This window comes from Cervus canadensis, chromosome 19 (assembly GCF_019320065.1).
Source record: "Cervus canadensis isolate Bull #8, Minnesota chromosome 19, ASM1932006v1, whole genome shotgun sequence".
NCBI classification, from domain to species: Eukaryota; Metazoa; Chordata; class Mammalia; order Artiodactyla; family Cervidae; genus Cervus; species Cervus canadensis.
In genome coordinates this window covers 10,446,995-10,468,045 of record NC_057404.1, presented here as the reverse complement: position 1 = coordinate 10,468,045, position 21,051 = coordinate 10,446,995, and the positions used below count along the sequence as shown (strand labels likewise).

Here is a 21,051-nt window from a genome sequence, read left to right as displayed (position 1 = left end):
GTGAGAACTAACATAGCAAGTTAGTTAGAGGCTTAGAGAATACTTATAAAAAAGCTCTTAAGACTATGAGGAAGATTAAATGAGATGCCATATGCAAAGCCATCAGCCCGGCATCTAGTGCCCAATAAATATTATCTCTTATATATGATCTGAGCAATGACAAGGGAATATACAACAAATGGGTCTATTTTCCGTGGTCTCTATGGATCTCCCTTCTTCTTTCACTGGCAAAGACTATTTCCTCAAGCCTACATATTATCTGAAAAATCAAGTTCCATCCCTGCTTGTGTATGCTAAGTAGCAATTTCATGAGACTTTCTTGAAAGTGAAAGTCACTCAGTTGTGTCCGACTCTTTGTGACCACATGGACTATACAGTCCGTGGAATTCTCCAGGCCAGAATACTGGAATGGGTAGCCTTTCCCTTCTCCAGGGTATCCTCCCAACCCAGGGATCCAACCCAGGTCTCCTGCATCACAGGTGGATTCCCTACCAGCTGAGCCACAAGGGAAGCCCTCTTTTCTCTTGAAAATATTCCACAAATTTGGCAATATTTGCAGCCTGACATCTAAAATCGCTTTCAAATTAAAAATTATTTGCATTCTTTGTTTGATATTGATTATACAGAACACATATCCTGTAATTTGGAAGAAGCAGAATTTGATATAGTTCGCTCATGACATTCATTCACAATACATTCAATAAAACTTAGTTCTATGACTGAGTAGAAGCCAAACTCAAGAACTGTTTGAACATAATCTAGAAAAAGTCAAATATCCCCCTACTTCCCAGTGTGTTTCCCTTTGTTACTTGTATTGAAGAAGTAATGCTTAATAGAACAAGCACCCTGAAGACACCCTTCTGTCATTAGATTATTCATAAGCAGTAAAACTGTAAATACGGTTTCTACTGGAGGATTGACTAGGAAAGTTCCAGAGATTCCATGACATTTTGATGACAACACAGCATAATGTAAAAAGTAGAGCACTACTTACTTTTCTATTCTGTTATCAATTTCTGAGAAAATACCTCCACTCGAAGTAGACCGGATTTACTTTCAACTTTTACACATCTTTGGCTTTGAAAAGATTCGATGAGGAATGGAATATAAATTATTTCAGCTAGACTAAGATGTATGAACTCATACTATTTTTGCTGGAATATTCTTTTATTTTTTAAGTCAGTCCACAGTGGATGGCTCAGCTTCCCAGGTCTGAATTTGCCAGAAACAGTTGCATTTTGATCTATTCTATTCTAATGCATATTTGATTCGAAAGCATCTGTCATAAGTAAAACCCACAGGCATCTGCATTTGGGTTACATCTTCTATCTTAAAAGTAGTTCTTAAAAAAAAAAAAAAAGTAGTTCTTCCCCACTGAAATCATTAAAACTTGATTCTGTTGTTGTATATAGACTTCTATTGGGGTAATATTAAAGAAGTTTAGTGCTTAAAGTAAGACTCCTGCAACATAAAATTAGTTAGTCTGGAACCTTACAGAAGCTATAAATGTATGCCTAACTTGTAAAAGAGACGTTAAAACTAATATGTGCTTTAAGTAGAGACAACAGACAATTCCTTTACTTTCATATACTTCCATAAAAGTAAAGAATATTTCCTCATTACCTTAAATGAATTAGCAGAAATTAAATGTTGGATGCTTCTAAAATCTATTCTTTCTTGTGATGTCTATATTTTAAACTCTTGAGATAAAGTGAGCAAATTGAGAAAATTAAATCCCCTAAACAACTTCAATGGAGAAGGCAATGGCAACCCACTCCAGTACTCCTGCCTGGAAAATCCCATGGACAGAGGAGCCTGGTAGGCTGCAGTCCTTGGGGTCGCTAAGAGTTGGACACGACTGAGCGACTTCACTTTCCCTTTTCCCTTTCATGCAATGGAGGAGGAAATGGCAACCCACTCCAGTGTTCTTGCCTGGAGGATCCCAGGGATGGGGTTGCACACAGTCAGATACGACTGACATGACTTAGCAGCAGCAGCAGCAGCAAACAACTTCAACCCCCTAAACTTATTATTTGATAAAATTCTCCATTAAGCAAAAAGGTAGTGAAAATATAATGTCAAACAAAAGTATATGCCTCTAATTTGTTACATAAAATCAGAAACATCATCATATAATTAATGAAATGCAAGTCATGAGTGTGTGTGTATAGACAGGAGAGATACGGATAGGTAGAGAGGCACTAAAATTTGTGGCAACTTGGTATCAGGTATGATGGGACAGGATGTAAAGGTGGTGGCAGAGCTACTTTATGTTTTAATGAAATACTAACACATAAGCAATTCGTTATTGGGAGGAAAATGTGGTTGTAACCAACCACCCTTGTTTAAAACTCTCCTAATTTCTACTTGGCCTGCAGGTTAGAATAAGAAAATCTTAAGAAAGGAAAAGAAATCCTTAACCAATGTGTTTCTGAGATGATTTCAGTTTTTCTGCTAACAAACTGACAGAGGAATCACACTTACTTTCATTATTTTCCTTTCGGGATTCCAATCTTAAGGAGTAGTGCATGTAATGAATGAAGCAATAATTCTGGAGAAAGTGGTCCCTGTGATTGATTTAGGAGACATTTGCCAAGACAGAGGCAAGTAGACTGCACACCTAGCCAACCTAAAATCTACAACACGGGGCACCCCATAAGTAGTACTTGCAAGCCCAGGATGCTGTGAGACACAACTGGGAAAAAAAATGATGGCTGAAGAAATTGTTTTTAAAAACAAACAATAGGCCAAACCTTCTTTAAAATGACAGTCCTAAAAGAAGACAGATGCAGAACCAACCATAATGAAAAAGATTATTTTACTTCAACAATCTGAATATAAATCAAGCTCTCATTAAAAACACCCTGTTTTTGACCAAAAATATACATAACTACTAACCTGAAATAGCCTAATAAATGTATTTCCTGAGGGGGTTACTCTAAAACTTTTTTTTTTTTTCATGCAGAGGGACATAATTTCCTGGTAGAAAGAACTGCAGCTATCATAATAGCAAGGTGCGTACTGGTTTGCTGAACGGAGGGAGGAGGGTGCAGGGCAGAGGTAAGTTTCACAGTTCCCACCCTGTCACAGGAATGCAGGAGATAAGACAGTAACGCAAGAGTTGCTGACATGTTACTCTAGAGAATACTCCACCATCCAAGTCGCTGAAACTCTCACGTAAGCTGCTTTCCATTGCTTGGATTCCCAGGTTTTATGAAAGTTGCTTTATCTAGACCTTACAGAAGCTTTATGCTTTCATGACAGGATGGAGTCATAATCCCCAGAAGAGGAAATATACAATAGGTGAGGCATCCCATGCCCAATCTTCCTACCCAGTTTGTAGGTAGAGCCAATTAACAGTCTGTCACTCAACCACTTCTTCTTGCCCTTAAACAACAGAAAGATTTTACTTATATGTGATTGCTCTAAATTCGCTCAATCTAACATTAAGATCTTATTCTCGTCTGGTTTTATTCAAGTGGCTAGTCTATTAGCATTCAAGTAAGAACTAAGTTATTATGTCTGTGTGTATGTGCCCAGTCGAGTCTGACTCTTTGAGACCTCATGGACTGTAGCCCACCAGGCTCCTCTGTCCATGGGATTCTCCAGGCAAGAATACTGGAGTGGGTTGCCATTTCCTCCTCCAGGGGATCTTCCTGACCCAGTTATTGAACCTGCGTCTCCTGCATTGGCAGGCAGATTCTTTACCGCTGTGCCACCTGGGAACCCAAGTTATTATATATAAGTGTGGGATTTTAAATATTTTGCAACATGGAGAATTTAGAGACATTTTAGAGGAATATTAAAACATTAAAATTCTCACCCCAAAATATGAAAATATCACTTATTTTCTAAAAGAAAAACCATGAGAACCTTTAATATATTTTATAATGTTGACAGGACTTCGTTCATAAGGTCAAAACATTTATCTCAACATTAAAATGAAAGAATTACCGAATTTATGAGCTAGACCAGATTTCATACATTATCTAAATCAGAGATTCTCAGCATGACACCACTGACTTTTTCGGCCAGATTATTCTTTGTTGTAAAGAGATTTCCTGTGTATTGTAGGATGTTTAGCAGCATGTCTGGTCTCTAACCATTATATACCAGAAGCCTCCCCCCCGCCTCAACCCAGTGTGACAGAAATATCTCCAGATATTGCCAAGTGTCCCTGGAGGACAAAAGCGTCCACCACCCAAGGACCACTGCTATATGACAGGGAAGACTGTCATATGACTAGAGAGAACTTCTCCTGCAATCCTTAAGCAGTATGTGGAGGACGTAATCAAAATCATATGTAGGAGGAAGAAAGAAATTAAATAAGGTAAAGGTGTCTAACAGGTTAATTTCTACAGCAAAATGAACACCTGTTCTATTTAGATGCTAATAAGACCAGAATGACAAAGAAGTTTGCATTTTGTAAAAATACTTTTATATAATTATAAGATATGAAGGGTAGAGTTAGGACCCAATATTTATGCTTCCCCAAATTCATGTGTTGAAATCTACCTACACAGTATTAGGAGGTCTGGGGCCTTTGGGAGGTAATTAGGATTAGATGAGGTCATGAGGGTGGGATCTTCAGGAATGGGACTCACGTCCTTGAAAGAGTCACAGAGGGGCTTCCCTGAGGGCTCAGTGGTAAAGAACTCGGAGCCAATGCAGGAAATGCTGGGTATACCTGGGTGGTGGGGGGAGATCCCCTAGAGTAGAAAATGGCAACCCACTTCAGTATCCTTGCCTGGGAAATCCCATGGACAGAGGAGCCTGGCAGGCTACAACCCATAGGGTCACAAGGAGCTGGATATGACTTAGCAATTAAAGAACCACCACAACAAAGAGTCACAGAGAACTTGCTACCTCCCTCTGCTCCCCACCCTGGGAGGATACAAGAAGTCCCCATCTGTAGCCTGGAAGAGGACTCTCACCAGAACTTGCCCAGGCTGACATCTGACGTTAGACTTCTAGTCTTCAGAATGTGAGAGATTAATTTCTGTTTATAAGCCATCCATCTGCCAAAGCAGGAGATGCAAGAGACTCAGGTTCGATCCCTGAATTAGGAAGATTCCCTGGACAAGCAAATGGCAACCCGCTCCTGTATTCTTGCCTGGAAAATTTCATGGACAGAGGAGCCTGGTGGGCTACAGTCCATGGGGTCACAAAGAGTTGGACACGACTGAGCACACATATACCGTGAGCCACCCAGTCTACTGTAGTTTGGTGTAGTAGCCAGAACATACCAAAGCATCATCATGAAAACAGAAACGTATCAGACTAGTCTGGTACAATTAAGAACTTGCTGACTTGTCACTACTAGTTAAGAGTCTGCAATAGTACCAGTTAGCTTTACCACATTTAAGAGCTGTACCAACCTCCCCAACTTAGTAAAACTAACCTGTACGCAAATCCAGTATGGTAAGCCACTACATACAAAGGGGCTCTGTTCCCAGAGCACATTCATAAGTCCAATTTGTTCATAAGCCCAACAAAGTTAGCCTAGGTACCCAACCCAATGAGCTATGCAGGACTGTGCTATAATAGGTGTATAATATTTTTGACACAAATCATACATAAAAAACAAAGTCAAAAATAAAACATTTTTAATCTTACAGTACAGTACCTTGAAAGGTACAGTACAACGGCTGGCATACAGGGGCTGGCATGGAATAAACAGGCAAGAAGAATTAACTAATGGAGGAGGGAGAAGAGGTGGGAGATGGTACAGCTGGAGGACCATCAGCAATAGGAGGCAGAGGGAAAGCTGAAATTTCACTCATGCCTGATGATGGCACAGGTTCTGCTTCCTTGCTGGATTCAATTCCATCTACTCTCTTGAAAAAACAATCCAGTAATGGCTGGGTGGTAGCTCTTTTTTTTTTTTTTTCTCATCATAGGTGGCATGGTAGCCCTGCACTGCATTCTGAATGGCTGTTGCAAGATTGTGTACCATTCTATGTTGAGTCTGGTGCCTTAAAAACTCCTCAAATAAAGAGAACCCCTTGCCATTTCCTGAATTGTGACTCTCTTCGGTTCTTCAATTACTTTTTCTTTCCCTGGTCTCTCTTCATTGTTTTTCTGGGACTCCAATTCCATCAGGTCTTCATTAACAAGCCCCTTGCGTTGCACAGCAAGTTCAATGAAGTTATCTTTTTGCAGATCTAGCTTCAGCTTCTCACTGAGGGTCACTAAGTTGCCAAAGATGGACTCCTCATCTACCTTCTCAAATCCAACAAAATCGTCAACAAATTGTAGGCAAATGTTCTCCCAAAATCCATTCACAGTGACAGCAGTAACCTCACGCCAAGGGAAGTAAAAACAAATTAATGGCCTTGTAGATGTTAGAGTCCTTCCAAAATTGTTTCAAGGTTGTCCCTGATTCATCATTTACCTTACTGCCTGATGAAGACTGTGTCATAAGTAATATTTCTTGAACGTTGCTATAATGGTTCACAGGTTGGGTGAGCAACATAGTATTCAGTGGAAGATGCACTGCTTTGAAGATGGGATGAAAACTGTCCATGAGTGGGGAGTGGCCTGGAGCACTGTCAAGCCACAAAAGAATGTTGAATGGGACGTCCTTCAAGTAATATTTCTCTCCCTTTGGGATACTGTGGTGGAAAAATCTATCTTGGAAGATGCCCTGTGTAACCCAGGCTTTGGGGTTACTCTTTCACACAATAGGAAGAGAGCCCCTGGCTATGTTTTTAAGGGCTCTTGGTTTCTCTGAATGATAAACTAAGAGAGGTCTCAGCTTGATATCAGAAGCATTGCCACCAAACAACAGAGTTAGCCTATCCTTTGCTGCTTTATAGCCTGGCATCAACTTTTCTCCGTACAGATGTAACTTCAGTCTGGCATCCTCTTCCAGTACAGCCCTGTCTTGTCCATATTAAAAACCTGCTTGGGTAAACATGTGTCTTCAGCAGTAATTCCCTAAAGTATTTCAGGAAATTCCCAGAAAGCTACAGTATCTGCACTCACTGCCTAGTCACTTTTATGTTGTGAAGGTTGGCTCTAGCCTTGAACTGATGAAACCAGCTGTTGCTAACATTAAAAAATACACCCTCTAATTTTCACCGTATTTCTTCTTCAAACCTTCATAAAGGCTTTTCACTTTCTCTTGAATCGGCATTAAACTGCGTGGCCCTCCACGCTGATGCTGATCCTGCATCCACACACCGAGAAGGTTCTCCATCTTCTCCATCCCTCTTGCCCGTTTCCTTGGTATTATCGTTGACATCATCGCACAGCAGACTTCACATGTTCCATGATCTTGTCCTTGCTCTTTAGAATTGTGCCAATGGTCAAACAATTCAAGTCATAAGAATGAGCAATGTCTATCATCTTTTCACCTCGCTCCACTCTCTCAATTGTTTTCACTTTTGTTTCCATGGTTATCACTTGGCACAGACTAGCAGTACCGTTACATCACTGCTGCTTTTAGGCTTTGCTTCCAGACACCGTGGGCTTGAAATAAAGATGCTGTACTGCTTACTCTATACAGTACAGTAAAGTGCACAAAAGCAAAGCCAATGGTAGAGGTTGTATGCATGGGACAGTGTATGCCAGACGCAGGAACTAACTTACGTGATTGGACATGCAAAGGCACATTCACATTTTTGAAAGTTCGCATCTTGCACATTCATATGTAGGAGACTTACTGGATTTAATAAATATGTGAACTGGAGGCAAGTTACTTAATTTCTTTGAGCTCTTTCCTCATTTGTAAAATTCAAATGATAATATAACTCATGGAAAGGTTAAAAAAAAAGTTCTAAATGAGTTTTGGTATGTAAGGAGCTCAGTTAATAAAATACATGATTAATAAATAGTAATGGTTATTATGAATGTGAATTAGAAAAGCTGTGGTAAATTTCATCTAATAAAATTTGAATCCTCTGCTTTCGGAGTTGGTTTATAGACTGTGCCAGAAAATCTCTTTCTAATCTGTCAGCTAATGTCAACATAACAAAAAAAGTTTCAAAATGAAAGTTTTCTGATATGTCAAACATCGTTCCCCCATGTTAGCTAACTTCTGACTTAACCTTACATGTGTACATGTCTTTTCCCAGTTGGATGGCAAATACCATTATTAAAAGTATTTTTTTATATTTGTTTTCCAATATTATGGCAAAATAGGTGAGAATTTTAACAAGCACACAATCTCAGAGCTTGCACTTCTTGAGTGCCCAGAGAACTTTCAAATGTAAACATAACTCAGGATGATTCACCATCTATCCAAAAATTAGGAAAACACCCAAGCATGACTATAAAACAAACAAACAAAAACTTAAAAAGAATCATTCCTGCAGAATGTTTAACGTGATACTATCAAATTAACCAACTAATATCATGGTGCTACCCACCGGGAAAATCTGATCGTGGCACTTGGTCTATATATTCTTTCTATTCTGCAATAACATGTTAGTAGATTCTGCATTTAGCTACCCATTTTTTACATTTTCAAGTAAGACTTGTGCCATAGTAATTGTCCTTTAACCACTTGAATTTTCAATCATAGTTGGACATGTGAAATAGCAGCACCTACCATTGTAGTGCTTAATCGTGTCAGTGGTTAAGAATCTCTTCACTACAAGATAAGCAGAGCCAGGTTCAGCTAATGAGCTCCATCGAAGCACCTGTTCCAACACATTTTCCGTGTAGTGAAGAGGACGTTCTGCAAAAAAAATAAACAAAATCAAGTTACCAAAAAATGTTACCATTTTTTATTATAAAATTTAAAATGTCCTTTTAAAAAGCTCTGTGCATTATAACAAGCATGACTGTATCTTATAGTACACAAGAATAGTGCTAGGACTACAGACAGGATACCCTAAGACCTGGAACAGCATTAATCATGTAATAAAATTCACTGTGTAAATAAATCTGTGCAGAGACATCTGTGTGTTATTAAACTACATTTAAAAAAATTCAGAGGTGTTATTCTTTAGATGGGGCTTCCCTGGTAGCTCAGCTGGTAAAGAATCCGCCTGCAATGCAGGAAACCGGGTTCGATTCCTGGGTTGGGAAGATCCCCTGGAGGAAGGCATGGCAACCCACTCAAGTATTCTTGCCTGGAGAATTTCCATGGACAGAGGAGCCTGGTGGGCTACATACAGTCCATGGGGTCGCAGAGAGTCAGTCACGACTGAGCGATTTGGCACAGCAGAGCAGAGCATTCTTCAGATAAAAATCTCAGTTAGTGAATTACTCTACTTTTTAATTTAAACAACATTCTGGTTTGCTTATGCAAAAATGCCTGTTTGCATATACAATTAAATAATTGTAAAAGTACTAGTAATTGGTCCAGTACTAAGTATAAATCCTTTGTGTATCCCAACAGGACTAGCGTAATTTCTGATCAACACTACTGAACAACTTATAGCTGATAATCAACTTGTATGAAATTATAAAGTATAACTTCAAAAAGAACAGAAGATAATCTTTAGCAAACAGTACTGAGTAATCTCTGTTTATTAGTGGAAATATCAATCAGAAACATTATGCAGCAATATTATCCATTAACAGTTCATATAATAGGATAACAAGCAAAAAGTTGATCACATCTTCACAGTTTCTCCTTGATAAATACTCATCCATATATATTCTGTTTTATGCAGCCATACTTTCAAATATATCACAAGTTCTTAGCATAGAGTTAACTAACCAAAAAACCCCACAGGTTTTTAGAATTACAATCAAAATTTCATAGGAAAGTTTTTTGCTGATCAAAATATGCATGTGTGCATACATGCGTGCTCAGTCACGTCTGACTCTTTGCAACCCCATGAACTGTAGCCAGCCAGTATCCTTTGTCCATGGGATTTTCCAGGCAAGAATACTGGGGTGAGTTGTCATGTCCTCCTCCCAACCTAGGGATCGAACCCGAGTCTCCTGCATTGGCAGGTGGCTTCTTTCCCACTAGTGCCACCTGGGAAGCCTAGTCAAAACATTCCAATCACTTAATAAAATCTTGTAACAGAAGCATATGCTGGGGGAGAAAAAATCAAGTCTTTTCATAGTGTACTGAGAAGAGCAAGAACATAAGCTCTAGTGTGAAGATGCTGATGTAAGCTTCCTGGTACCACAGCCTTTATAAGTCAACTCGACTCTTTCATAACCTCCTACTAGGGCTTTTGTTTTTGGTTAAAGTAGTAATGCCAATAACAAACTTCAAAGTCTATGTCAACAGCATCACATTTGTATATTACCCATGCTATACACATAAGTCACAAGTAATAAAAAAGACCAATTGTATCACATTCTCTTTAGTACTGGTCTCCCTTTTATTAGCACAGCATTCTGGAACTTGTTTTTTTTCCTTCCAGTGTAAATAACTAGATTTTTTGCTTCCTCTTCAGTACAATGAAATGCAGTTCTGCATTCTGTGCATCTTGGTGCAAGCCTAGGCATTGTGATGGTGATTGCAAACAACAACAACAAAAAAACCAGGGCAACTAAGTCATACATCTTGGAGACAAACCTATTTCTTATTTATAAATATATCCCTTTCACAAAGCAGAGTGCTGAGTACATAATAGATGTTCAATAATAAATACTTGGGGGATAAAATACCTTACAAATTTCTATGGTAATCCAGAAATGAACAGTAAATAATTGTAAATGGACAAGCAGACATATATACTTCTTTGAAAATCAGGCAAAATCTTTTGTGCTACATTAATCCTGTTTTTTAAAATAAATTTATAAACAGTTTGGCAAAAATCATGGGACACTACTTATCCTGTTAACAGTTGCCATTTCTAGAATAACTATGTATCAACATAATATATACTGGCTACCTTATATCAGCTGCTGTTTTCAACTCTTACAACACACTTCATTATAAATTATCATTATTTATATACATGTAAAAGAACCCAAGAATCAGAGACGTTCATCTACTTGCCTAAAATCAAACAGCTGCTTCAAGTGAGGGACAGAGATTTGATTCTCAAATCTATCTGACTTTATAGCCCCAAGCTCCAAATCATAAGTATTACACTTGGTTTTACTTTGTACAGATATGTAAACCTCCCCATGATGATTTTCACATATGTAATTTTGGGGAAAAAGTATCAACTCACCAAGATATTTCTGAGGACAAAAGGTAATATAGGCAAAGTGAAAAACAATGTCAATTCACACTTTGTCCTTCACTTTCCTATCCTTAGTGAGAAGATAGTAAGGAAATAAGATAGTTTTGACATCCTTTATGTCAGGAAATTCATCATACTGCAGTTGGCTTGGAGGTAGGAATGCTATTCTTAACCGCAAAACTACCTGGATTGAAATAAAAGCTTACTCTCCTTTATTATAAGAATTTGTAATGAGACCTCCAAATATTAGAACATTTGTATTGAAGAGTGTCACTGTTACCAGTAGACAGAATAGTGAAACCTCAAAGGTACTCCTAGGTATACTGAAATATATCACAGCAGAGAGGCAGGCAAATATAGATTTACAAAAATTAGCCAAGTATGTTTTTCACATCAATATTAAATAATTCAAGGGAATGAAAATCCTGAAGACCCAAGTTCCTGCATAAAAACTGAGCTGAAAAATAGGATGAAAAGATAAATACTTATCAGACTGTCAAATGACACAATTATAAAAGAGGTAAGAGGGAAAATGGACTGAGTCATCAAATGTTGTTGGAATATAAATTCCTATAAGTAAACAAGTTTTTGTTAATAGTTACATTTACAACCATCTGTCATGATAAATTACATAAGTCAGCTGGCATTAGGGTATTACTAGGGGAAAAAACAAAACAAAACAAAACCTGATTTGTACACTATTTATCCCCGGAGGAGGGAATGGCAATGCACTTCAGTATTCTTGGCTGGAGAATCACGTGGAGACAGGAACCTGGTGGGCTACAGTCTACGGGGTCATGAAGAGAGGGACATGGCTGTAGTGACTTAGCATGCATGCACTCACACTATCTACAGCATTAAATTTTTTTTGCTGAAAATTCAGCATAATTATTTAAGAACAGGGTGTGGAGGTGGTTCTTTAGCTAGGTAAGTCGTGTTCTCAATATTTTAAAATCTTGTCCGTAGAATTAAACCTGGCCTCCCTTGTTAAACAGAGAACAGTGCATTTCCACCTGAAACAATTGGTATTATCCTTAAATTTCTGGCAGTAATGACATAGGATTTCCAGAGACAATTATGACTTCCTTAATAATTAAAATTTTAGTGTCAAATCTAGAGCCATGCAAGTCTCTCAGAGGATGACAGCACCCTGTCAATCAAGAGAAGGACCAGAAAGACTCTGAATAAAAATGAACTGATCTTCCATGTCACGGTAGATATGAGAAGAAAGAGAGCTTTTGTTATGATGCTGCTGTGTTGAAAGTAGCTACTTCACCAACTTGAGCCTCTCGGTGAGGAAGCCCACTTAAACGAGGCCCCATGAGCACTTAACTTGTTTCAGCATGTGAAGGATCTAAGGGGTAGAGTGCTACATTGGTAGGGTACCGGTTCATTCTTAAAGTGAAGCATTAAGATACCGGAAGTATGGTAAAAAATGATACCCCCTCCTGAGGTGGGTTTCAGCTTGTCTCCATGGCCGCCATCAGGACCCACTGGTGGCAGTGGGTCGAGAACGCTTGGCATCGTTCAAAGGATGAGACAGAGAAAGACTAGTTTTCTGTCTAGTACACGTTTCCAATGCCTCAGACACTCATTTCAAAGGAAATCCTACTTATCAACTAATAGCTTAGACTCTAACTAGCCTTAATATAAATTCTCAAAATATTTTATATGGATTTAACATGATGTATTTTTTCCATGAATCTTGACTACTACAAAAGCAAAAAAACAAAAAATAATAATCGTGCTTTGTCAGAATTTTGCTAAGAGTTGTTCACCTGCTGTGGCTTGGATGTTTCCCCACTCCCCCAAGTCACAGGTTGAAATCATTCCCAATGTGACAGTATTAGATGGAGGGGCCTTTGGGAGGTGATTAAATCATGAGGGCAGAGTCCCCGCTAAATGGGTTTGTTGTTTAGTTGCTAAGTTGTGTCTGACTCTTTGTGACCCCATGGACTGTAGCCCACCAGGCTCCTTTGTGCATGGGATTTCCCAGGCAAGAATACTGGAATGTGTTGCCATTTTCTTCTCCAGAGGATCTCCCCGACCCAGGGATTGAACTTGTGTCTCCTGCAGTGGCAGGCAGATTCTTTAACACTGAGCCACCAGGGAAGCCCCAATGGGCTCGATGCTCTTATATAAAAGGAATCCCACAAAGTTCCATTTCATCATGCGACGATTCAGTGAAAAGCTGGCCATCTTTCATCCAAGAAGCAGGTCCTCACCAAGCAACAAGTCTGCTGGCACTTTGGTCTTGGACTTCCTAGCCTCCAGAAATGTAACAAATAAATTTCTCCTGTGTAATTCTGTTATGAAGTGAAGTGAAGTCTCTCAGTCATGTCTGACTCTTTGCAACCCCATGGACTGTAGCCTGCCAGTCTCCTCCATCCATGGGATTTTCCAGGCAAGAGTACTGGAGTGGGTTGCCATTTCCTTCTCCAGGGGATCTTCCCGACCCAGGGATTAAACCCGGGCCTACCCACCTTGTAGGCAGATACTTTACCGTCTGAACCACCAGGGAAGATCCCAATTCTGTTAACAGCAGGCTAAACAAACTAAGACACCATTTCACCAGTGATGGCAATTCTGCTAATGATACATGAGTCACAAATTGACATGCTTATATCAGTCTGAATTTGTAGCTATCCCATCTATGATAATTCCAATTATAAACTTAAGAATCTGTTTTCATTATATTCAATCATATAGGAAGCCCAGAGCACTTATATGGGCTTCCCTGGGGGCTCACATGGTAAAAAAATTCTGCCTGCAATGCAGGAGACCTGGTTTTGATCCCTGGGTCAGGAATAGCCCCTGGAGAAGGGAATGCTACCCACTCTAGTAGAGTCTCTCAAGATAGTAAAGGGAACAACAAAAAAAAATCTATTATACAAAGGAGGCATTGGAAATGACTAGGTAGAGAACTGTTGTTTTAAAGTTTACAGACAGTGAAAATAAAATCAGCACTTCTGGTTCACTTGCTTATTTATTCATTTACTTATTTATTTTTGGTTGCTTTGGTTACTTGGAGGGTTTATATTTACATTAGAAAAAGCACCAATTCCCTGCTGACATTCTTCCTATCAACCACAATCTTATGGACTACCAATGCCTTCACTTTTATCTTCTTTTTACATTTCACTTTATCTTCCCTGCATGTTACTAGAAACAAAGCTCTTAACATTTCAGAAGGTCAGGTGGCTCCACAGGTCCCATCTGCTCCAGTAAGTCAACATAATCACAGGTCCCTTTGTTGCTTTCTTAGCTGTGTTCCTCTAAAAGCAGTAAAAATAATCTTAGTTTTCTCTTCTGGCAATTTCAACTTGAATGGCTGACCAAACATTAAGACCATGCCAAATCTGAATTCCTAACTCCATCAGATGTACTCTTTCTTGATGTACATGGGGTGTTCCTTTGATTATATACCTGGACATTTACCAGTCAAAACAGCTTGAAGCCTCCTAGTCTTTTTATATTTTCATCAACTTTTCTTTAACTAGTGAGAAGGAACCAAAAAAAAAAAAACAAAAACAAAAACAACACCTGACTCCAATGTTACCATTTGTGATATACTAATTGGCACATGCAAGCTGATAATTAGTCATTTTCAGGATAAGCATCCCTTCATTTTCCCAGAAGAAATCTAAAAAGAGTGTTTCCAGATATAGTGCAATCTCTGTACCAGCTATATATATATTTCCTTCCTATCCTCACCTATCTGGCTTATTCCTCTCATTTTGGAGGACAAATGCCCAAAGGCACAGACCTCCAGAACTGAGACATGGGGATATCCTTTAACTCAGCCCTTGAGAGAATAAGGGGTTGGGAGAGGATGCCTACCCCAAATCCATGATTCATTGTTCTGCTGTTGACTTCCTAAAAAATCAACAGCAACAGAAGCATAGAGGAGACCATCCGCTATCTAAGAGCTAAGGAGGCCTTTGAGATCTCCCAGCGGTTCCTCGTCTACAAGCATATTTGTAAATAATGCCACTATCAACATTGGGTAGCATGTATCTTTTCAAATCACATTTTTTGTCTTTCCCAGATAATGTACCCATGAGTGGAACTGCTAGATCAGACAGTAATTCTATTCTTAGTTTTTCTGAGGAAACTCCACGCTGTTTTCCATAGTGGCTGCACCAATTTAAATAATCAACAGTATACTAGGGTTCTTTTTTCTTCACATCCTCACCAACATTTGCTATTTATAGACTTTTTGATGACAGCCATTTTGACAACTGTGAGATGATAGATCATCGTGGTTTTGATTTAGCAACACATTTCCCTGATGATTAGTGATGCTGAGCATCTTTGCATGCGCTGGTTGGCCATCTGCATGTCTCCTTTGGAAAAATGTCTATTCAGATCCTCTGCCCATTTTTAATTGAGTTGTTTGTGGATTTTTGTTGTTGTTGTTGTTATTGATTTGTAGGGGTTCTTTAGATATTTTGGCTATTAACCTCTTAACAGATGTATGATTTGCAAATACGTTCTCCCATTCTGTAGACTGTCTTTTCATTTTGTTGATGGTTTTCTTTGCTGTATACAAGCTATGAAGTTTAATACAGTTCAGTTCAGTCGCTCAGGCATGTCTGAATTTTTGCAACCCCATGGACTGCAGCACGCCAGGCCTCCCTGTCCATCACCAACTCCGGAGTCCACCCAAACTCATATCCATTGAGATGGTGATGCCATCCAACCGTCTCATCCTCTGTCGTCCCTTTCTCCTCCTGCCCTCAATCATTCCCAGCATCAGGGTCTTTTCCAGTGAGTCAGCTCTTCACATCAGGTGGCTAAAGTGTTGGAGTTTCAGCTTCAGCATCAATCCTTCCAGCGAACACTCAGGACTGATCTCCTTTAGGATGGACTGGTTGGATCTCCTTGCAGTCCAAGGGACTCTCAAAGAGTCTTCGCCAACACCACAGTTCAAAAGCATCAATTCTTCAGTGCTATTTATTTTTTCTTTTATTACTTTTGCCTTGGAAGACAGACCCAAAACATATTGCTACAATTTATGTCAAAGAGTGTTCTGCCTACATTCTCTTCTAGGAGTGTTAAGGTTTCAGGTCTTACATTTAAGTCTTGAAACCATTTTAAATTAATTTTTGTATACAGTGTAAGAAAACGTTCTAATTTTATTCTTTTACATGCGACTGTCCAGTTTTTCCAGTACAGCTTATTGGTGAGACTGTCTTTTCCCAATAATGAAAGGGTTTTAAATGATTTTACAACAATATGAACCTATTTGTGATTTACAAAGATAATTTAGGCAGTAATGCTGACAGTTATCTTTTACTCACAAATGAAGCTGGTAACCTACCCACTTCTCCTTAAAATTAAACAACCAAAGTCAAGACTTTACCATGACTGAACTATACAGTAATACAAAATTGTGCTTCACTTATGCAGAAGACTTTAATTGTATAGCAACTGTTATTAGGCACTGCTGTCAGAGATAAAAACTGTCCTAGAGATAGAAACAGAGTCCCTTGTTCCCTCTAAAGATCTCTCATCAAGAAAGACAAAAATAAATCCATGTGATAGGCACCATAAAAAACAAACAAAAACAACAAGACAAATGCGATGGAACCTTAGTCTGGGTTTTAAAGGAAGTAAACTAGGGGCCAGAGGGGCAGGAATAAAGGTGCAGTTGCGCAACACCTTTTTGTATGTTAGTCAAGCACGAGGTATAGAAGTGATTGTCTTCTTTAGTGACTGTCTTCTAAAGAAAGCAAAAGGAGAAAAGACGGTAAAAAAAAAAGATCAGCGCAGCAGCAGAAACTCACTATTTGGGGATAGACAGAGGAAGAAGAATTGACAAATGAGATAAAATAATTCCAGCACTAGGAAGAGAATCAAAGCAGCAACGAAAACAGAGTGAACGCGTTTCAAGTAAAAGGGAATGGTCATTAGCAATCAATGCTACAGTGAGAACGAGCAAAGTAAAGCCAGAAGCAAATCCACTGGACTTGGCAGGCGGAGGGTTGTTGGAATCATTGGGCAAAACACCTTTTATGAGAGGCCAGACTGGGCCTGACTATGGGGGAGACAGTGTGAACTGACGCCAAAGGACCAGTGTCACTGAATCCTGGCGATGAATACTGGAAAGTAGTGTTTTAAAACAAATTACATTTTTAAAGAATAATGCACAATAAAAAGAATAAAGGAATAAAAACATCAAGGTGGAACAATGAAAGACAAAGTATTTGATAACCCCATTTCATTCTAACACTGATTATAAGACTCTTAATAATACACAGTGAGGTATTTTTAATGTTCAATTTTCATTTTTGTATTGAGCTTGCAGGTGGCAAGATTTTACTTTTGGCAGTTTGACATCTATACTTGAAAGAGTCCCAAGACCTAAGCAGGTATCAACTAGACTAGATGGTCAAGATACAAAGACATTCTGCATCTTTTTTTTTTTTCCCTAGAGGTCTTTAAAACCAGATGGTGTCGTAAGAATGTTAGGCTTATTATTCTTGGGGTGGTCAACGCATTCTAAAAGCTCTCTTTATTCTTCTGTACCTGAGATTAAAAAAAATGACAAAGTATCTGATCCATTCCACTAAAGATAGATGAAAAAGAAAAAAACTAAAAAGGAAACTTCTGCTAGGCTTAAAACAAAATTAGCTTTTAAAATAATAATCTTTTAAATCTGTATCCTTGTTAAATAAGCAACATACAGGAATAAGGTGGAATAAGCTAGATGGTGGTGGTAACATTTAGAATATTGTTACAAATAACACTGCCTCTTCTTAAAAATGAGGCCTTATTTCCTGAGGCAGCAACATACATGACTAATGTTTTACACTATAAACTTACAGTCAATAAAACAATCTAATTATTTTAATAATGAAATCATAGGAGGGCAACCTCAAGTAGCATGAACATATATCAATGCATGCACTGAAGTAGAAGGGGAGTCATAATAGGGTGTGAAACTTTAGAAAAACATAAAATGTTAGTAATGATTTTTCACAAAAGTAGCATTTCTTCACACTCTAAGGAATTTAAAAATTCCTAGCATGAGAACCACTTACCAAGCTCTTCATTTTCTATGACTTCAAATGTGGCCCAGATATCATCTTTTGTAGGAATTATGTTTTTTATTGCTAATATGTCATTAGTTAACTCTTCTGCTTCCATCACAGGAGATATCTGCAAGAGAAGCACAATTTCTTCAGAACATACGTCAAACACAGAAGTGGCCTTATGCTAGGGCGGTAACACCTGCCCACCATCTACCACCTAAAGATACTACAAGTGTCCTCTTAGTACATTTAACTAGTTTCTCTAAGCACCTAGGGGAAACAGCATATTCAGATCTTCTCCATAATGTAATGCATTTTCATGTATGTGTAAAAAGTGCCCATATAACCGGGAAGACTTTTTTTTTTTTTAACTCAGTGAACAATTAAATAACTCAAAAAGGGAAGAATATACCTATTCATACTCAGAAAGACCTTCCACAGATATTGGATCCTATGGCCTTCTAGGCAAAAATCTTTTCACTCAGTTCTATAACTAGGAGTTCAGAACGGCTCAGTTATTCAGTTTGGGCTCTAAATTATATACACACAGCTGACTGCTGTCTACCATGCCAAAAGCCCCAGGTTTAGTGGTGTGGCCCGCCATGCCAAGTGACAGATGCTGGGACGCCAAAGTCTGCTTTCAGGCCAAGGGCAGAGTCTTCAGCGTCAGCCTGGGGGCCGGCTCTCTGAGAGTCTCAGAGCCCCGGGCCACTGCATAAGCATACCACCTTCTTCAGGGACTTTGGGGATTTTTCATTTGTTTTCTTCCTGTTTTCGTTTCTACCAGTCTTACAGGCATGCTGGCCACAAGCAAGTTGGCTTTCTCCAATCAGAATTTAGTTACCATGCTAAACAAATAGAACATGATTTAAGCATTAGAATACTGCAGCTGCAACCTCATTTCCACATTTTCAGTACAAGTATGTACCTATTAAAAATTTCTTAGAAAATGTGCTCATTTACATTTCTCCTGTCCTTTATTGATCATAAGCATATTGCACATATATAAATAACATAAAACATCTTTCATTAGAGGTGACTCATATAGTCTGTCTTTTGGAGTTCGTGGAATTTCGTGATACCTTTGGAATATATTAGGCTTCCCTGGTGGCTCAGATGGTAAAGAATCTGCCTGAAAAGCGGGAGACCTGGGTTCAATTCCTGGGTCAGGAAGATCCGTTGGAGAGGGGAAGGGCTACCCAGTCCAGTATTCTTGACTGGAGAGAGCCTAGTGGGCTACAGTCCATGGTGTCACAAAGAGTTGGGACATGACTGAGCGACTAACTGACTTGGAATATATTAATGATGCAGTTAAGTCCATTATTTGCTGTTTAGAAAAGCTCAATGTAGCACAACCTTAAAAAAAACTAGCATATGGCAAAAGCAGAGAATTTTAAGGAGTAGAAACCTTAGTAGATGAATGACTTCAGTGATGTCACTCATCAGAATGGCTTCACAATTTTTTAAGATGTATAGCCCTTCCTTAAAAAAATAAATTACTGAGAGACCAAACTAGTGAAATAGTCAGCAGGGAGGTCCTCAGGGTGACATAGGAATGGAAAATTGGAACTCATTTCCTTGTTCCAGGTGATACCCAAGGCCCCTCTTCAGAACACCTAGAAGTCTACAAAGCACACTTTGGAATTAATTACTCTAAGTGATACACAAACCGATATAATGAACATCAGACTTGGAATATCATGACTAATGTTTGCATCCAGGCCTTAGTGTTATTAATTCCCATTTCTACCCATATGAACATGAGACATCACCTGCTTCACCTACCTCCTTGGGTTGAGGTAATGACTGGCTGAAATAAATATAAGAGCTATGAAAAGTCTTAAGCACTAACCGGATGTTTATTTTTGTATAGTTTTTGCTGTTTTTCAAGAGAATTTATAGAGTTTTTGTAGATGAAACTAGATACTCTTTTATGTGAATATACTTAAAGTATGAATTTTGCTCAATTTTAATAACTTGTTATGGCTGTATTAGGTAAAATTAAAATGAACTAGTGAAGAGTTTATGGGTAAGTGGACTTAAGTCATGTGCTTCGACTGTCCCTTTCAGCGTAAGTAACAGACTTAGGCCGAGATATCTCTACCACTTCCTCATGTCCCCTGTGATCAACATCACATGTTCAGCATAACAGACAGATGTGGCCGTGGAGCGCAAGGCAGCTCCTGTCAGTTCCACAGCTGAGTGACCATTGTGAAAGAATCACACGTAATCATCTGTGCGTGTGCGTGCTTAGTCACTCAGTCTGTCCAGCCCTTTGCAACCCCATGGGCTATAACCCCAGCAGGCTCTTCTGTCCATGGGATTGTCCAGGCAAGCATCCTGGAATGGATTGTCATTTCTTCCTCTAGGGGATCTTCCTGACCCAGGTATCCAGTCGAACCTGCGTCTTCTGCCCTGCAGGTGGATTCTTTACCGCTGTGCCAACTGAGAATATCCCCGTATGTAATCATTAAACATATATAAAATATTACAGTGTCTTTGACATAACTAGATTCCAGAAATATTTAATGTTAAGACTCTGTTTTATCTTGCACTTTAAAAAAGCCAAGAAGCTAAAGCTGAATTCCTACTGTTAGATGGCAGCATGTCTATCCTATGCACAAAGAAAGCAGTCTTACTCTCTTAAGGCTGACTAAGTACAGACTATGGTAACATGAGAAGGATCTTTTAAATTCAAAACAAATAGTTAACTAAAGTTACCAAGGAAAAGAAGAGTTATTTCATATTCTAGTACACTGAAATATTGGAAGCTAAAGTCTAGGATCGGCTTTCCTGGTGGCCCAGCAGTAAAGAATCCACCTGCCAATGCAGGAGATGCAGGTTCAATCCCTGGGTTGGGAAGATTCCCTGGAGAAGGGAATGGCTACCCACTCCAGGATTCTTGGCAG

General features: G+C 38.9%; 1 protein-coding gene across 3 annotated transcripts in view; it reads right to left on the bottom strand.

The window, feature by feature from the left end:
• The window catches only part of ARAP2 (ArfGAP with RhoGAP domain, ankyrin repeat and PH domain 2), a 183,356-nt gene that overhangs the window by 30,649 nt on the left and 131,656 nt on the right, over positions 1-21,051 (bottom strand). For all 3 annotated transcript variants that reach the window (XM_043438632.1, XM_043438634.1, XM_043438633.1), the window contains 2 exons: positions 18,152-18,269; positions 8,555-8,683 (listed from right to left, as the gene is read on the bottom strand). In XM_043438632.1, the coding sequence (XP_043294567.1) occupies positions 8,555-8,683; positions 18,152-18,269 (247 nt within the window). The remainder of the gene's footprint in view (positions 1-8,554; positions 8,684-18,151; positions 18,270-21,051) is intronic.